This window comes from Urocitellus parryii, chromosome 10 (genome assembly GCF_045843805.1).
Source record: "Urocitellus parryii isolate mUroPar1 chromosome 10, mUroPar1.hap1, whole genome shotgun sequence".
Classification (NCBI taxonomy): domain Eukaryota; kingdom Metazoa; phylum Chordata; class Mammalia; order Rodentia; family Sciuridae; genus Urocitellus; species Urocitellus parryii.
In genome coordinates, this window is record NC_135540.1 from 123,374,266 (window position 1) to 123,394,822 (window position 20,557).

The following is a 20,557-nucleotide window of genomic DNA, read 5'->3' on the forward strand; positions in this document are numbered from 1 at the left end:
TAAGGGGTTATTTTTTCTACCAGTACATTTGAAAGACACTCCTAAGCTCTCATGCAGTATTTTGTGAATTCCAAGGTGTACATTTTTCACATTTAATATCTGTGACATCCAGAACGTCCCATAATCACAACCACTGGAGAAGTATCTGTGAGGTGGCTATTATTAACAAAGCAGCTTCTTGTGAATCAAAACTTGCAGACTGGGTTTTATCAGCTTGGTAAGAAAACATTTGAGACATGTGACATGTTTTGATGACACAGAGGATGGTCCTAGGAATAAGAACTCTATCGACCACTCAGAGAGCTGACAACCTGAATCTGAAATAGCAAACTCAGAAGGGTCAGATACTCAAGGAATGTTACAACCTCTTATTTCATTTATCATATATGGGCTCAAAGTGAGCCACAATATTTTTTGTTTTTTGACATTTGGTAATAGTAGGTTCCTTATAGCCACCATTCTCTTTCCCAGACTGAAAGTAAGATACAAAAGTACAGAAATTAGACTTTTTAAAAATACTTGTGATCAGTGAATATACAGAAATGCTTTTAATCTGCAAATAGCCTCAAGGATTAAAATTTGCTGCTAACTATCCTCTGAGGAGAACTTAAGCTTTAAATATTTGCAAATGAGAAGGTGAGTATTATGTACCTATTGTTCTTTTCTTGTGTGTGTCTCTATGTATGTGTGTATGTCTTTCTAGATTTGAACATGTCTTGGGTTTTGCTAATACTTAAAAATTAAAAAGTGTACTCAAGTTCTTTTTGTTGTTGTTGTTTTTTGTAAGGTCATTTGAAAAACTAAAGATCATAGTGACAGGAACATCTTGCTAATACTCTAATATCTTTACACATTCCCCAGATCAAAATTGTAATAGCAATTCTTTGATCTATAATGAAGGAATATGTTCTAGAGTTTTGCAGATATGAAAAGTTTTGCAGATATGTTAAGAGACATCTTAGAGAATGGTAATGTAGCTCAGTTAGTAGAGCTATTGACTACCATGTGTTTGGCCTTGGGTTCAAAATCCAGCACTAGAAAGTGCAGGAGAGGGTTCGTGAGAGAGGGAGAGAGACTGAAGAATTTTCTTTACAGGAATCCTTGTCCCCTGCAAATAGTTTCTCCCCAAATCCTCCCCAGGACTCTGCCCTCTAAGTTTATTTATGATTCTGTGAATGTATTTATTAATCCCCACTGTGGATTAACACTGCCGATAATGGCTGCTCAAAAACAAAATGTGCTCCCATTTGTGGGAGTAGCTGAACATTAACACACCTCCCGCCAGAGCCCTATAATAAAGCTCCACATTGCCCCTTCCCTCCCAACTTTGAATCCTTCTCCAGAGCCTTTCTTTGCCCAGCATTTTCCAGTAAAGATTTGCACAATGGTGTTCTAGTTAACTTTCCTCCACTCTTTTTATTTATTTTAATGATCTAACAAGGCAGTATTTGCCACTTAAATTTGAATTGACTTTAAAGAAGGTAATGCATACACAGCACTTAGTTCAGCGAATGTCACACAAAATTAGGAAATAAAGTCTTTTCCCTTTCCCATGGCTCCTTTATTTTCCATACTCAGTTGGTTGAACAGTAGTGCATAACCTTACTGTCTTCTCTTAGCAATTTGCCGTCCAGCCCAGTGGCTTCCCTCATCCTGTGCCTTGGGTGTAAATCCCCACCTGTCTTTACTGTATTTAGACTTGAACCTGGTCTCTTCCCATGACTGTCACAGTGATGACCCCTATGGCAACAGTCCTGAAAATGAAGTCTTCCTTCTGTTTTGACAAGTTTCAGAATATTTTCTTTAACACTGGCATGTCTCATAACTTTTCTGATTACCCTCAGATAATAAGCAAATATTCTCTTTTACCAGGTACAAATTCAATCCAATTTAATCCGATTTAATATATAAAGCTCATGATCTCAGGCTTATACTTATCCCTGTGGCAAACTGGAGCTAACCTTAGCCTCAAATTGGGAATAAAGCAAAGTTGGCTCCTTCCTTTCTTTATTTCTCAGTCCACCTGCTCTTTTTCTCATTTAGCTGATGTTTGAAAAACCACCAAAACAGAGGTTGAGCAGATAATAAAGGAAAAGAAGATAGAAACCTTGGAATGAACTGTGAGAACAATACACTGGGTGTGACTGTTACTACATATTGATATTTTCTTTCCAGGGGATTTTATGTTGTTATACACACACGCACACACACACCACTCTGCTGGGTCTGAACTGTGACATCTCAGCCTTCACCTCACAACCTGCTAGCTTGGCATCAAGTGCTCCAGGCAACAGACTGTGTCCTGACAAAACTCATATATTGAAGTCTTCACTTTGTGTGATTGCATTATGTGTGGCTTTGGGATGTTATTAGCTCATGAGACAGAAGGATTAGTACTCTTCTAAAAGTGTCACAGAGATCTCTCATCCTCTCACCACCAGGTGAGCATTCAATGAGAAGTTATTTTCTATAACTTGGAAGAGGGCCTTCACTAGAACCGGACCATGCTGGAATTCAACTGTGAGAAATAAATTTCTGTTGTTTGTAATCCACACATTTCATGGTACTTTGTCATAGCAGCCCAAAAGTACAAAGATACTTGAACTCAAGCCATTTTGTGTTAAGGTCCCAAAGCATGATGAATCTCTTCGAAGAGCTTTAATTTTTTCTTCCCAATATAACCCCTGGGCAATTTGGTTTATGTTTATCCTGGCAGAATATGTAAGTCCAGCATGTTCCAAATCCAATACTGTCCTTTGCTCTGATGCTACAGTCTTATCTAGCAAAACATCTGGCTGAGACTTTCTTTTGGATTATGGCAAATACCATTTCCTGTTCAGATTCTATGAAGGACTCACAGTATACTTCAATAACTGTAGATAGTTCTGATTATCACTTTCTTCAACCTCCTAGATAATTTTGTACTTTCTTCAAGTTGCCTAAGATCTGGCCAAGAATATTACTAACAAAGGCAATTTCTCAAATTTTAAATTATTCTTTATGACTATTCCAGCACCCAGCATTAGGGTGTGAAAGTACTTGTCATCACTGAATTACTTCAGTCATTGGAGGCTTCTATAGAGACAATAAACCAAAATGATGCCCTATTGAATAATGACAAAGTAAGGGAAGAGAAATTGAAAGATAGGAAGAAAACCAGGAGGTATAGAATAAAGTGAAGGAAGAGATAAGAGAGGAGAGTAAGATGAAGGATTTGAGAAGAAGAAAGGAAAAAGGAAGAGGAAATATATATGAAGAGACTTTGGCAGATCCCTACAATAAATGCTTTTCTCATTCACTCCATTCACAGAGATTTACTCTCTTTTGAAGGAAAATAAAAAAAATAAGGGTACATTTTAAATCAGCAAATATGACATTCTGAAAAATCATTCTTTATACGAATGACCTAATCAAAGAATCATACAATAAACCTACAAAAATGTTGCAATAAGTTAGCCTCTTGGGTTTTTTAAAGGCCCTCACTTGACCATGAGATATACTGCATCTTTTGTTCCACTAGTGACTTTCCTCAAGATAGTATAGAATATCATGACCAAAACAGGGAAGAGAAGGTGAGTGTATTGACACCTGTTCATCATGCAGAAATAGACAACCTTTGGGGGACAGAAACCTCCTTCACTGCTAGTCATGGGGATTACTTAAACCAAATCTTTATGATGCCCATAGCTAAAGATGCTTAACTGTGAGTGAAAAACATATCTAGACTTCTACAAATAGAGTATTGTCCATTGTGGGCTTTGTATGACATTTTTCACATTCAGGAATGATAGAGATAAATAAGATTTGGTCCTGTAAGAATGATAGTAAAAGTAAGGTAAAAGATGAATATAATATATTAGGTAAGAGAGTCTTCTAGTTGTTAGGTTTTGTTTGGTTTGTTTTTTGCTTTTATAAATATAAACATTGGTTTTGGTATTAGTACTTGTTTTCAGTTTGATATGTCTTATGACCTTTTATGCTTTAGTTTCTTCTTTTGTAAAATGCAGATGAATAATAAGGGTAACTTTTATGAGTAAAATGAGATCAATTAATCAAATTAATTTATTAAATGAAACTTTACATAAAATGTCTGATTTCATTTTAGAATTACTTGATAAATGCAAATTGTTGCTATGTTATGAAGGCACTGCAACTATTATTGGTTCACACTGGTTTTATATGGTGGTGTGTAGGGCTGTATCAGATCTGGGCTGGAGGATTTCCTAATTAATAAACAAAAAAAAAAAATGAGAAACCTAGGACAGTTGGGCACAGAAGTCCCTGCACATTTTCTTGATTTGTGTCTACCCAGAACAAGAGTAAACAAAATAGACCTTCACTTTGTGAACTTACATACCACTTGTGCAAATTTATGACATTATGTTTAAAATAAATAAATAATATATTTCTTCTATTTTATACATTATACTATTTTATTGAAAAACTAATTTCTGTGTATATCTTGTTCAAAAACAGGGAATACTAGAATAAACACAGTGTCAATTTATTTCTTACTTTATTTTGTAGCTCCTCATGTGAAAATGAAATACTGTTCAATTCAAAAAATTAATCTGACTGCATTTAGACTGAATAGAATACTAGGGGCAGATTATACTTTAATTTTTAATTTATGGAAAATGAAATCAATGAATGGATTTCATTGTACTAACATTCCCTAAAAACTTTTCCAGATAAGTTTACACACTAAATCATCTCAGATTTTTTTTTTCTTTTCTAATGTTGGCTAGTCTGGTGAATTCTGGAATCCCTACTGGAATAAACCTTTGAGGCTATTGAGATTCATCCTTGCAAAAAAAATGTATTTGTCAGGACATTGCATCCTATTTTCAAGATCTTATTTTTGAAAACTATTTTACAAATGAAGAATATTATTTACTGTCTTAAGATCTTAAGATTTGTATTTTGCTTTTTTTAATGTTAGGCTTTTATCTGCATAATGTTTGTACTAAATTCAAACAAATATGTTCTATTTAAAACAGAAAATATACTGAATAGGATAATGAGATCAATCCATTAACATTTATGTGTTCTTTTTAAATTAAACATTTTAATGCTTCTTTGTATATGTCAAAAGTTGATAAAAAGTCATTTCAATGGTTTCACATTTTATACACATTGACCAGTCCTTAGCTGACACAGGTGGATTAGCTTATCTGAGGAGTTTGAATAACAATGTGCTGTGAAACTAGAAAAGGTGAACAAAAAGTGTATTTCTTATAAATAAATTACATAGTTATGTATTATTTATGTTACACAAATTTAAACAATGTATAATACATGAGGAGAAATTTACTATGTTTGGAGCAAAAATAACTGAAATCTCACAGGACCTTTATTAATATTTCAATATCAGTATTATTCTGCTGTATAATTGATTTTTTGAGAATATTTTGCATATGTTTTCTGAAAAGCTAATGACTAAAGCTCAAAAATGTTGGAGTGTGCATAAGTTTGATGTTTCTTGTTTAGGGATAGGTTTCAGTGTTTGATGGCCAAGCTAAAAGCTATTGCCAACCTGGGAGGTATGTTCAACAGCTTTGGGAATTACCACCTTTAAGAGGATCTCCCCAAGGGATTATATTCTTTACCTTTGGCTCACACCCAAACTTATGAATAGAGGAAGATTATTATCCTGTTACTATCTCTTGTATTCCAAAATTAATAGCTTTGGGGGGAGCAGGGTATTAAGTTTAAATTCTTTCACATGAACTTCTTGGATTCATTACTGTACTATAAACATGAAACAGATTCTAAATGATGTGATTTTAACTCACATTTTGGAGCATTGAATTAGTAAATATCCCCAAGTGACTCCACTCCCTCCATAAACCAGTTTTTTCATAGCCTTTTTAAAGAGGGAAATGGACTCCAAATGTTTTTAAATCTAAGGTAAAATGCTTTATATATAAAAAGGAACCTAATAAATATCTAAGAAAATAATGTCTAAGTACAATAATTTATTGAATTTCTATTCTACAAAGGATAAGATTTGGTTAGGTTCCTTTTTTTAAAAATAATTGCTTATTTTTTTTAGTTGTAGTTGGACACAATCCTTTATTTTATTTATTTATTTTTATGTGGTACTGAGGATCGAACCCAAGGCCTCACACATGCTAGGTGAATGCTCTACTGCTGAGCCACAACCTCAACCCCTTTGGTTAGGTTCTTAATAGAAAAAAAGGAAAAATTTTTATACTACTCTTTATAGTGAGAGTGAAGCAATAGAATCTTTGATAACTTTTGACTCTTCACTATTTTCAGGAGTTGACTCTGTGAATCTTCAAAACAAACCAATAAGATACACATTTCTGTTATTAGTAGGAGAACTACTGTAAATTTTATACCTTTACAAATGCATGATAAGTATGACTTACAGCAGTTAAATAATACATTTAAGATCTCACAGGATATAAACCTATTTATCGGAGATTCGAGTACAGGTAATTTTGTTCTAGAAGATGATTTTTTTCTCAACTATGCTATATTATATCTCATATCATGGAATTATTATTATTATCTTTTCACAGATGAGGTAACCACTGAATAATTAAGAATCTAATTCAATATAATATGATAATAAATAAACAGTTCAGGATATGAAACTCAATTCTATTGTACTCCACAAAGCACACTTTTAGTCAGGGATTTAAATAGGACACTAATGATAAGGCGGTTTACTCAATGTATGCTAATATTTTGCATCTTAAAATTCTGAATTACTAGTCCAATTCTCTGATTTCAAGAATGAATGTATCTGTCTAAGAAATTCTTTTTTTTTTCAGAAAGTTTTTAGAATTTCTGTACTCATACCACCAAAATGCTGTCTCCTTTGTACACTTAGAAGTTTATGCATGAAAACAGTTGTTCATGCTAGTGTCTACTTCAGCGTAGGAGACTAACTCACAAAATTATATAGAGCAAAGTCCTAAATATTAACAACAGTGGCCAGGAGCCTGATCATAATTTTGTCATGGGTTGTGGAGAATACTTATTTATAGTATAGGTTAGACAATTTCTAGTGGTAGGACTACTTTTCTTGAGTCCTTCTAGGATTATTCATTTTTCACCATTCTATTGGGATCTATTTATTGATACATATGTTCCCCACTAAGCCTTCTGTTAGATATTGAGAATTCAGGAATATACACTATCCACAAAGAAATTTCATTTTCATTCAAGATACAAATGAATCTCTTCATGTGTGATTGGATAGGTCAAGTTCAGAAGCAGACATTGTTATCAGAACTTAGATAAAGAGCTCTGGACCCAGATGAGGGCAAGAAGAAAATCTCTAACATCAAAAAGAGAGAATTTGAAAAATAACTAGTTTACAAAAGCCTAAAGCATTTTCAAAAACATATGTACATACATATGGTAGAGAAAAGGGAGTGGCAATATAGAAGTAAATTATGAAACTTGGAAAACTTAGAAGGGCACAGAAAATGTTAGGTTTTAAGACAAGACATAAGTTTAGCTCTGCATCTTTGAAAGCTCTTTTTGATTGTTGTGGGGAACACTTAAAGGAAGCTCTAGGGAAGTAAAAACAAAACAGATACTACTTAAGAACCCCAGGACAATGAAGAGTAAAATGAGCTAATCAAAAGAATATAACCACAAAATTGTCTTTGGAGTGTGTGTGTGTGTGTGTGTATGCTCGCACGTGCGCATGTGTTTGTGTGTGATTTCAAGATAGCAATTTTCATGGGATAGATGCCAAAACTATTTAAATATTTTTCGCATGTAGACAGAGACATGAGGAAAGCTATAACTATTCTGTGCTTTATTTTTCAGTTGTCAAGTATGATAACTGATAACAAGTCTATAAGCAGAAACCAAAATAGCAACAATGCTCATCTTATTTCTTTGTAACTGAAGTATAAGGGGATAAGAGAACAAAGCATGCAATTCTTACTTCAAGAAAATAAAGTTACTGAATGAAGAGTGGTAGTAGTGCACTAGTAGGCCCTACTCTGTGGTTTAGAGATGATACCACACAGTTGATTCAGTGCTTCGCCAAACAGTTTGCTCTCTAATTCTTTATTTTTTTTTATTGTTGGTCATTCAAAACATTACATAGTTCTTAATACATCATATTTCACAGTTTGATTCAAGTGGGTTATGAACTCCCAATTTTACCCCGTATACAGATTGCTGTATCACATCAGTTACCCTTCCATTGATTGACATATTGCCTTTCTAGTGTCTGATGTATTCTGCTGTCTGTCCTATTCTCTACTATCCCCCCTCCCCTCCCCTCCCCTCCCCTCCCCTTTTCTCTCTCTACCCCTTCTACTGTAATTCATTTCTTCCATTTGTATTATCTTGTCTTACCCCTCCTTTCCTCTTATATGTCATTTTGTATAACCCTGAGCTAATTCTAATAACACCTCTGTCTTTGATTCAGAATTGCTCTTATCCATTGGTTGTGAAACATCAGTTATAGCCTTATTCCTCGCCCCTTTGTTACCAAGAAAATAGATGGCAAATAAAGAACAAGAAAAATTACAAAGATATTCATTCTAAATCTATTTACATGTAGAATACAAATCTTTCTGATGGGAATATGATATGATATATATATATATATATATATATATATATATATATATATATCACATACTAATTTATAAATGACATGAAAAAATACACAAAAATTCCAAAATTATATCCACATATTTCCAATAATATTTCCAATGTTACTTTTAAACATTTTACTTTTTAGAAAAGGTAACATGACCAATCGATTTTTAGCAATATAAGGTCTCTAGATAAAAATATGAAAGAATAATAAAGTAATACCTTATTAAGAACTGACAAACACCATTTTCCCCAATTCCTTGTGTAATCTCTAGAGACCTGACAGTCAGTCATTGAGAAGAAGTGACCCTACTCAACTACTAAGAATTGACAGGATCACAGCTCAAGATGGTATCCTTTAGAAACATGGTACTCTTTTTTTTTTTCTTTTCTAGCTATTCTTAGTACAAATGTTTCAGTGAAATTCTCTAAGATTCCACATCTTTCCTTGAAAGTTTTGGAGTGTTCTGTATGATTTTGAAGAATGGATTGCATAGACAGGCCAAAAAGTCAAAAAGAAAAAAAAAATGAAGAGTGCTACATTTTTCAATATACCATTATTAACCGTTCATAACCCTACTGTTTAAAATAGTTTTGCTGAATACTGCTGGCTTAAACTTAGAAAACTCAATAAAGGAGAAAATGATGGATAACCAGTACTGTTTACAGCATCAATATTAGCACAGATGTTTGTAGGCCCTTGACTGAGATTCAATAGAGATTCCATTTTTAAAGACACCATCAAGCCAAGATTAGCATTAAAATACCTAAGCACTGAAGAAAATTTCTGCTTAATAATTTAATAACAAAAGAATTCGCAGCTAGAAAACCATCTCTTCAAAAAATCCTTGGCAAAACATTACAGGAAGAGGAATTGGAAAATAACATTGAAAACCAACAATGGGAGGTAGGACAGTAAAGGGGGGAAAGTAGTCAAAGAGGATAACAAATCAGGTTTAGTAACATCAATAAATAAATATGGCTAGAAGAACAAACCATATCTCAATAATAACCCTAAATGTTAATGGCTTAAACTCACCAATCAAGAGACACAGGCTAGTAGAATGGATCACAAAATAAGACCCAACAATATGCTGCCTTCAGGAGACGCATCTGATAGGAAAAGATATTCATAGACTGAAGGTGAAAGGTTGGGAAAAATCATACCACTCATATGGACTGCAGAAACAAGCAGGAGTGGCCATACTCATATCTAATAAAATATATTTCAAGCCAAATTTAATCAAAAGGGATAAAGAAGGACACGTCATACTGCTCAAGGGAACCATACACCAACAAGACATAACAATCATAAATATATATGCCCCAAATAATGGTGCAGCTGTGTTCATCAAGCAAACTCTTCTCAAGTTCAAGAGTCTAATAGACCACCATACAATAATCATGGGAGACTTCAACACACCTCTCTCACCACTGGACAGGTCTTCCAAACAAAAGTTAAATAAGGAAACTATAGAACTCAATAACACAATTAACAAACTAGACTTAATTGACATATATAGACTATACCACCCAACATCAAGTAGTTACACTTTTTTCTCAGCAGCACATGGAACCTTCTCAAAAATAGACCATATATTATGTCACAGGGCAACTCTTAAACAATAAAAAGGGGTAGAGATAATACCATGCATCTTATCTGATCACAATGGAATGAAACTGAAAATCAATGATAAAAGTAGGAAGGAAAAATCAAGCATCACTTGGAAAATGAACAATAGGTTGCTGAATGATCAATGGGTTTTAGAAGACATCAAGGAGGAAATTAAAAACTTCCTAGAGTTAAATGAAAACACAGACACAACATATCAGAATCTATGGGACACATTGAAAGCAGTTCTAAGAGGAAAATTCATTGCTTGGAGTTCATTCCTCAAAAAAAGAAAAAACCAACAAATAAATGATCTCATACTTCATCTCAAAATCCTAGAAAAAGAAGAGCAAAACAACAGCAAAAGAAGTAGAAGGCAAGAAATAATTAAAATCAGAGCTGAAATAAATGAAATTGAAACAAAAGAAACAATTGAAAAAATTGACAAAACTAAAAGTTGGTTCTTTGAAAAAATAAATTCCATTGACAGACCCTTAGACATGCTAACGAAGAGAAGAAGAGAGAGAACCCAAATTACTAGCATACGGGATGAAAAAGGCAATATCACAACAGACTCTTCAGAAATACAGAAGATAATCAGAAATTATTTTGAATCCTTATACTCCAATAAAATAGAAGATAGTGAAGGCATAGATAAATTCCTTAAGTCTTGTGATCTGCCCAGATTGAGGCAGGAGGATATAGACAACCTAAACAGACCAATAACAATAGAGGAAATAGAAGAATCCATCAAAAGATTACCAACTAAGAAAAGCCCAGGACCGGATGGGTATACAGCAGAGTTTTACAAAACCTTTAAAGAGGAACTAACACCAATACTTTTCAAGCTATTTCAGGAAATAGAAAAAGAGGGAGAACTTCCAAATTCATTCTACGAGGCCAACATCACCCTGATTCCGAAACCAGACAAAGACACTTCAAAGAAAGAAAACTACAGACCAATATCTCTAATGAACCTTGATGCAAAAATCCTCAATAAAATTCTGGCAAATCGGATTCAAATACATATTAAAAAAATTATACACCATGATCAAGTAGGATTCATCCCTGGGATGCAAGGCTGGTTCAATATACGGAAATCAATAAATGTTATTCACCACATCAACAGACTTAAAAATAAGAACCATATGATCATCTCAATAGATGCAGAAAAAGCATTCGACAAAGTACAGCATCCCTTTATGTTCAAAACTCTAGAAAAATTAGGGATAACAGGATCATACCTCAACATTGTAAAAGCAATCTATGATAAGCCACAGGCCAGCATCATTCTGAATGGAGAAAAATTGAAGGCATTCCCTCTAAGATCTGGTACAAGACAGGGATGCCCTCTCTCACCACTTCTGTTCAACATAGTCCTCGAAACACTGGCCAGAGCAATTAGACAGACGAAAGAAATTAAAGGCATAAAAATAGGAAAAGAAGAACTTAAATTATCACTATTTGCAGATGATATGATTCTATACCTAGCAGACCCAAAAGGGTCTACAAAGAAGCTATTAGAGCTAATAAATGAATTCAGCAAAGTGGCAGGATATAAGATCAACATGCATAAATCAAAGGCATTCCTGTATATCAGCGACAAATCCTCTGAAACAGAAATGAGGATAACTACTCCATTCACAATATCCCCCCAAAAAATAAAATACTTGGGAATCAACCTAACAAAAGAGGTGAAAGATTTATACAATGAAAATTACAGAACCCTAAAGAAAGACATAGAAGAAGACCTCAGAAGATGGAAAAATATACCCTGCTCATGGATAGGCAGAACTAACATCATCAAAATGGCGATATTACCAAAAGTTCTCTATAAGTTCAATGCAATGCCAATCAAAATCCCAACAGCATATCTTGTAGAAATAGATAAAAGAATCATGAAATTCATATGGAATAATAAAAGACCCAGAATAGCAAAAACAATGCTAAGCAGGAAGTGTGAATCAGGCGGTATAGCGATACCAGACTTCAAACTATACTACAGAGCAATAGTAACAAAAACAGCATGGTACTGGTACCAAAACAGGCGGGTGGACCAATGGTACAGAATAGAGGACACAGTAACCAATCCACAAAACTACAACTATCTTATATTTGATAAAGAGGCTAAAAGCATGCAATGGAGGAAGGATAGCATCTTCAACAAATGGTGCTGGGAAAACTGGAAATCCATTTGCATCAAAATGAATCTGAATCCCTATCTCTCGCCATGCACAAAAGTTAACTCAAAATGGATCAAGGAGCTTGATATTAAATCAGAGACACGGCATCTGATAGAAGAAAAAGTTGGTTATGATCTACACGCTGTGGAATCGGGCTCCAAATTCCTCAATAGGACACCCATAGTGCAAGAGTTAACAACTAGAATCAACAAATGGGACTTACTCAAACTAAAAAGTTTTTTCTCAGCAAAAGAAACAATAAGAGAGATAAACAGGGAGCCTACATCCTGGGAACAAATCTTTACTCCACACACTTCAGACAGAGCCCTAATAACCAGAATATACAAAGAACTCAAAAAATTAGACAATAAGATAACAAATAACCCAATCAATAAATGGGCCAAGGACCTGAACAGACACTTCTCAGAGGAGGACATACAATCAATCAATAAGTACATGAAAAAATGCTCACCATCGCTAGCAGTCAGAGAAATGCAAATCAAAACTACCCTAAGATACCATCTCACTCCAGTAAGATTGGCAGCCATTAGGAAGTCAAACAACAATAAGTGCTGGAGAGGATGCGGGGAAAAGGGCACTCTTGTTCATTGCTGGTGGAACTACAAATTGGTGCAGCCAATTTGGAAAGAAGTATGGAGATTTCTCGGAAAGCTGGGAATGGAACCACCATTTGACCCAGCTATTCCCCTTCTCGGTCTATTCCCTAAAGACCTAATAAGAGCATGCTACAGGGACACTGCTACATTGATGTTCATAGCAGCTCAATTCACGATAGCAAGACTGTGGAACCAGCCTAGATGCCCTTCAATAGATGAATGGATTAAAAAATGTGGCATTTGTACATTATGGAGTATTACTCTGCATTAAAAAATGACAAAATCATAGAATTTGGAGGGAAATGGATGGCATTAGAGCAGATTATGCTAAGTGAAGCTAGTCAATCTTTAAAAAACAAATACCAAATGACTCCTTTGATATAAGGGGAGTAAACAAGGACGGGGTAGGGACGAAGAGCTTGAGAAGAAGATTCACATTAAACAGGGATGAGAGGTGGGAGGGAAAGGGAGTGAGAAGGGAAATTGCATGGAAATGGAAGGCGATCCTCAGGGTTATACAAAATGACATATAAGAGGAAAGGAGGGGTAAGACAAGAGAATACAAATGGAAGAAATGATTTACAGTAGAAGGGGTAGAGAGAGAAAAGGGGAGGGGAGGGGAGGGGAGGGGGGATAGTAGAGAATAGGACAGACAGCAGAATACATCAGACACTAGAAAGGCAATATGTCAATCAATGGAAGGGTAACTGATGTGATACAGCAATCTGTATATGGGGTTAAAGCTGGAGTTCATAACCCACTTGAATCAAACAGTGTAATATGATGTATTAAGAACTATGTAATGTTATGAATGACCAATAAAAAAAATTCTGCTTAATAATTTAATAACAAATAATAATTTAAAACAAATAATTTATTAACAAATTTGATAATTTATTAACAAATTTGATAATTTAGTAACAAATTTCATAACAAATTCCATTTTTAAAGACCATCAAGCCAAGATTAGCATTAAAATACCTAAGCACTGAAGAAAATTTCTGCTTAATAATTTAATAACAAATAATAATTTAAAACAAATAATTTATTAACAAATTTGATAATTTAGTAACAAATGCAATCATGTTCTTCAGTTGTAATGCCTTATATGTAATTTAAAACATTCCATTTAAAGCATGAGATTTGGTTTATTTTAATTACATAAAGTGAAAAAAAGTATTTGGCAATCATTTTAATACAAAGTAGTAAGGATATATAATTTCACATGCAAATTGAGAGAATATTGAATTATATTATTAGTTCTGTGATATCAATAATCTTGAATATCACATGGAGTACATCTATTCGAGTTTTCTATATTCTATACAAGTCAGTTCCTGTTGGAACAATAATTAAGATGCAAGCTGAGTTATTGAATGCCCTCCAGATCCATTGGTATGTGGTGGACAGTGTCTTAAATCATGGTGAGGCACTTGTAAACTAATATGGATTGAGTATGTAGCAATAATTACAGACTCATCTGTTTGTGGGAATTTTCACTCCATTTCCTTATTAGAAAGGTTTCATTTATTCATTTAGGTTACTAATTCATAAATCTTGGAAACATTAAATGGAAAACAAATGAAGTTTAATTTCATAGCATCCTAGTTAATTCTATTACTGTGTAAAAATGAAAATCATCTACGTGGATCTGAGACCCTCCTTATTTTTGGAAAAAATATTTCAGATCCTTTTTTGTTTTTTTCTATCATGAAGTGAGATATTCTTATGATGTAGTCAATGAGTTATGAAATATGCTTTATATAAACATGAGATATTGTTTTCATTGTGAGCAGGGGTGCATCTCTACAGATTGTTATGTTAAAAGGAAGAAGTCCTAAGAAATAAAGTATGAAGGACAAATATTGTGTAATCATCAAGTTGATATATAAGGAAATCAACATAGATCATCTTGTGCATGAAGAAATTCTTGCAGAATCTATATTTATTTTCTTGGGAAATAGTAGATTATTACTACATTAAATGATCATATTCTGTCTGCAAATTGAATGAACATATGCAATGACTCTAATGAAGTAAGTGCGTGTCTATATATATGATGAATACATTCAATTACTGGCTCTTATGAAATATGCCCAACTAAAATTTTTCAAGCATATGAGACTGACCATTAAGAGTAAATAAGCCAGTGAAAGATAAATTCTTTCTTTTTTTTGTGCTTTGAAGTTCTGAGAGAAATGAGCAAGAGAAAATTTAGAGTGGAACACAGGTCAAGGAATGAGATATAAAAATCCATTTACAGAATGGAGCAGAGGTCTATATATGCTTGGTTTGTCCTTCTTTTTGCCAAGTGTTCTGAAACAAAATCCCAAACTTTCATTGGGCAGGACATCTGCAATAAAACCAAACCACAATCCAAGGATGTGATTAACATTGTGTCCATTGTTAATTCTGAAACTTAGGTCTATCTTCATTCATGACTAAGATAAGGGATTAAGAATTGTGGCTAATGAGTATCTGTATTTTTTATTACATCAATATATTAACCTTAACTATCTATTAAAGGATTTAAAAAGATCTAAGCAGGCAAGGACTTTAAAAACGATCTATGTAGAAGTTATTTTGTAATAAGTTAAATAGTGAAAAAAACTAGCTGTGATTTTCTTTTCTTGAGTCTCATAAATTGTTTACATATGTCTGTGGGTTATGTGTGTTGGTTGAATTGAGAAGGTGCCCATAGGAGTAGTGGTTTCATTACATAAGTCTTACTGGAAATGAGAAGTTGTAGTGTTCAAATAAAATTAAAGTACAGGATGGATGAAGACTATGAAGGAGGGACAAGAATGGCAAGGGCTTAATATTTAGTTTAATTATTAAGTTTAAATGATTATTACACAATATACAATTATTTTGGATAAGTCATGATGTACAAGCCATAGGAGTCATTTATATGAAAATCTTACACATTTTTTTCAGAAGAAAAAAATTATTAGAAGCCTTTAGTACCTTAACTAGGATAATATTAACTTACTGTAAGCATTCTTTTCCTAATCAACTACTAATGATGCAAAATAAGTAAGCAATGGTATATATAATGTTACACATCCTCCCTGAACTATCCTTAGGTTTTAAGAGAATTGTGCATACTTTAAAATGTACACTGAATAATGGTGTAAACACAATAAATCTCATGGTGCAACCAAAGAATTAGTTGAAATTTCTAATCAATAACTTCTCTCTTATTATCTCCCTTTAGATCACACTAATCTTTATAGTGGCTCCTTCTGAATAGGAATTCTGAACTAATTTTCTACTTTCTTGATTGGACAAATCTTAGATTGAAGCTAGGTTTTATAGTATTAAAGGAAAATGAAGTCCAATGACCACCACAGCTACTTGCTATTAGAAACACAGACTTCTTGCCCCCACTCCATATCTAATTCCTATTCTTTAAAGTGGGATAAGCTGATCTGATCAAGTTCATTTGAGAAGTGTTTTAATGATTTTTCAGATAATATATATATATATATATATATATATATATATATATATATACACATATATATATACATACATATAATGAATACTTTTAAAGGAAGAAAATTATCAGTATTACTTCTCAAACTATTTTGTTACCCAGGGATTTATTTTCTTATTAAAAAAAAATTCCTTCAGACATCTTTAATGATCTGTGAAACATTTTGAAAAATCCTGACAACGTAGCTACTGCATTTTATAGTAAGTCATTGTTCTTCATGGTTCTTCTTTTTCCTCCCTTCCCTTCCTCTTTCTCTAATCTCATAGCCAATATAACTTAATAATTTTAATAAGTGTACTGAGCAAGAAGACAAAATATAATGGGCAAGCTCACCAACAACTAGAAAGAATCCACTCATTGATTGCTACCCCGTCTCCAAAGAGTTTATATTATCAGAACACCATTTAGTCCTGGTATTCTAGAAGAACCCTCAGTATTTAAAAATTTTGTAGACTTTTTATGTTTTTCTAACTTCTTTGTAAGGCTTAGACAACTGTTTCAAATTTATGATTTTAGTAGGGGAATTAATGTAGACATCATTCACTAGATTACTGGAAATTCTTTAGAGATTCTTAAGCATATGAACAACCCATAAATCACAGTATTAAGAAGAAATGAGAATTTTGTTATGTAGATACTGACTCTGAAATACCAAAAGTTGCTTTGATTTTGTTCAAATTAAAATATTGTTTTATTATTTTTAACTCTAGAGATATCTTAGATGATAAGACAACATAGAATTTTTAAGTCAGATAGTATTATTTCCCCTCTGATCAGTAGCAGAAAACATTAACCCAGAAAACTAGGGGGGGTATGAAAAGATAGTATGTTGTCTTCATAAAAATCGTGATGAGGGCTGGGGATATAGCTCAGTTGGTTGAGTGCTTGCCTCACATGTAAAAGGTCCTGAATTTAATCCCCAGCCCCACAAAAATAAATAAATAAATTGTGTTGATTGAGGCATGCTCTGAGAGTTACAAGAATAAAGCAGAAATATTGGTAAGTAGCCACTTGTAGCTTCTTATTCCACACAACCTGAGGCTTCATAGCAACTAGCTTACAGTGTAGATTGCAAAAATAGAAAAGTAGTTGTGGATTTTTACCTGCCCATATGCATGCCTTTTTTTGTTTTGGAAAATAACCTTGAAGCTCCTCTGATCAAGAGATTGAGTTTATTTCTCCACTGATAATATCTATACTTTACCTTTATATTTGCTCTCTTCTTTGGGATGTTATGAAATGTGACATCAATAAAATTTGAAAATAGTTCAGGGCTTCCTATATCTTTTTTTTTGCCATTTTTTAAATACAGTTTTATTTAAGACATTGCATTTTCCACTCACAATACAGTGTTTATAAAGTGCAATGTTTATTTCCTTTCCCTGTGTACATGTTCCATATTCAAGTATTGAGAATGCCCAGTAATTTACTATAGCAGCAACTTTACAACTGCCACAGAATTTGCTACAAATTTGGGCCCTTCCATGTTTTACTGTGGAACAATGCTACAACTGTACTTGGGCTGGCTTAATCAACTTCTTCAATGGTGGGCCCAGAGGAAGCACCACCAGAGGGAGGAGCTCCTCCACCAGGGAATCCCCCAAGCATTCCTCCTGGCATGCCTCCTGCGCTCTGGTACAGCTTGGTAATGATGGGGTTGCAGACTTTCTCCAGCTCTTTCTGCTGATGTTCAAATTCTTCCTTCTCTGCAGTCTGGTTCTTGTCCAGCCAGTTGATGATTTCATTACATTTGTCAAGAATCTTCTGTTTGTCCTCATCATTTATCTTGCCTTGAAGTTTCTCATCTTCAACAGTTGCTTTCATGTTGAATGCATAGGACTCAAGTGAATTCTTGGATGACACCTTGTCCCTCTGCTTTTCATCTTCAGCTTTGTACTTCTCAGCTTCCTGGACCATGCGCTCAATGTCTTCCTTGCTCAAACGACCTTTGTCGTTAGTGATGGTAATCTTGTTTTCTTTTCCTGTACTCTTGTCTACAGCAGAAACATTCAGGATGCCATTGGCATCAATATCAAATGTGACTTCAATCTGAGGAACACCACGGGGTGCAGGGGGTATGCCTGTGAGTTCAAACTTGCCAAGCAGGTTGTTATCCTTGGTCATGGCACGCTCACCTTCATATACCTGAATGAGCACACCAGGCTGGTTGTCAGAGTAAGTTGTGAAGGTCTGTGTCTGCTTGGTAGGAATGGTGGTATTGCGCTTGATGAGGACAGTCATGACTCCACCAGCAGTTTCAATACCAAGGGAAAGAGGAGTGACATCCAACAGCAGCAAATCTTGAACGTTTTCAGACTTGTCTCCAGATAAAATGGCTGCCTGGACAGCTAAAGAAAATATTAAAAATTAAGAAGAAAAAAAGCAATTTCAAATTACCTCATTAACCCATTTCATTCGCTCAGACATCCAAGGAAGGAACTAGCCAACACAAATTTCTGGTGGAAACTACGAATGGCTTTGGAATCCATCATCACAGCGAGTTGGTTTGGGCCCAAAAGGCTGCCTATTATAAAAAGGTAAAAATTTGAGATTACCTGCACCATAAGCAACAGCCTCATCAGGGTTGATGCTCTTATTCAGTTCCTTTCCATTGAAGAAGTCTTGCAGAAGCTTCTGAATCTTGGGGATACGAGTAGAACCACCCACCAGTACAATATCATGGATCTGTGACTTGTCTAGTTTGGCATCTCGAAGAGCTTTTTCTACAGGGTCAAGGGTGCCACGGAACAGGTCAGCATTCAACTCTTCAAATCGAGCACGGGTAATGGAGGTATAGAAGTCGATTCCTTCATAGAGAGAATCAATCAATCTCAATACTGGCCTGAGTGCTGGAAGAGAGGGTACACTTAGCTCTTTCACATGCAGTACGGAGACGTCGGACAGCTCTTTTGTTCTCACTGATGTCCTTCTTATGCTTGCGCTTGAACTCTGCGATAAAATGATTGACCATTCTGTTGTCAAAGTCTTCTCCACCTAAGTGGGTGTCTCCAGCTGTAGATTTGACCTCAAAGATTCCATCCTCAATAGTGAGGATTGACACATCAAAAGTGCCACCTCCTAAATCAAAAATCAGCACATTTCTTTCAGCTCCAACCTTTTTGTCCAAACCATAAGCGATAGCAGCAGCAGTTGGCTCATTGATTATCCTAAGTACATTGAGACCAGCAATGGTTCCAGCATCTTTGGTTGCCTGATGCTGAGAATCATTGAAGTAAGCTGGCACTGTGACCACAGCATTGGTAACGGTCTTCCCAAGGTAGGCCTCTGCAATTTCCTTCATCTTTGTCAGAACCATAGATGACACCTCTTCTGGATAGAAACTTTTTGTCTCTCCCTTGTATTCTACTTGAACTTTGGGCCTGCCTGCATCATTCACCACCATAAAGGGCCAGTGCTTCATATCAGACTGGACAACAGCATCATCAAACCTCCGCCCTATCAGACGTTTGGCATCAAAAACCGTGTTGGTGGGGTTCATCGCAACCTGATTCTTTGCAGCATCGCTGATCAATCGTTCTGTGTCAGTAAAGGCGACATAGCTTGGGGTAGTTCGGTTACCCTGATCATTGGCAATTATCTCCACTTTTCCATGCTGGAAGACACCCACACAAGAGTAGGTGGTGCCAAGATCAATGCCAACTGCAGGTCCCTTAGACATGGTTCCGTTTGTGTAGGCCGGAATCTACTCGCGAAGAAACCGCACACACCTCAAAAGCTGCCACCGCGTTCAATGAGGAGTTCAGGGCTTCCTATATCTGTGCTTGGAAATCTGAGAGTCTCCTATACACAAAGCTGAATTAGCATGTGGCCAAAATGAGACATCTCATTGGAGAATCCACAAGTCTGCCAATTGCCTGTCATGTGGCATTGTAGTCATGAGGCCTCTGAGATCAGTCAGTACCCAATCAAGCTGCCCCCTGGCCATAGGGAAGTGAGAGAACCAGAAAGAACTGGTCTATGCCAAAACAACAGTCAAGTCCACCTACAGAATTGTCAGCTAAATAACTTTACTATTTTTTTAAGCCAT

The 20,557-nt window shown here is 34.9% G+C and overlaps 1 protein-coding gene and 1 non-coding gene across 2 annotated transcripts; both read right to left on the bottom strand.

The window, feature by feature from the left end:
* Positions 1–17,821: 17,821 nt before the first annotated feature.
* LOC144257200 (heat shock cognate 71 kDa protein-like) lies at positions 17,822–20,259 on the bottom strand. Its single transcript, XM_077803155.1, is given in 3 exon segments — positions 17,822–18,857; positions 19,065–19,335; positions 19,337–20,259. Coding segments are annotated over 3 exon segments (1,944 nt in total). The 5' UTR covers positions 20,189–20,259; the 3' UTR covers positions 17,822–18,036.
* On the bottom strand, positions 18,925–19,009 carry LOC144257357 (small nucleolar RNA SNORD14). The gene has a single exon (XR_013344439.1). It is a non-coding gene; the product is annotated as a small nucleolar RNA SNORD14 (small nucleolar RNA).
* Positions 20,260–20,557: the final 298 nt, after the last annotated feature.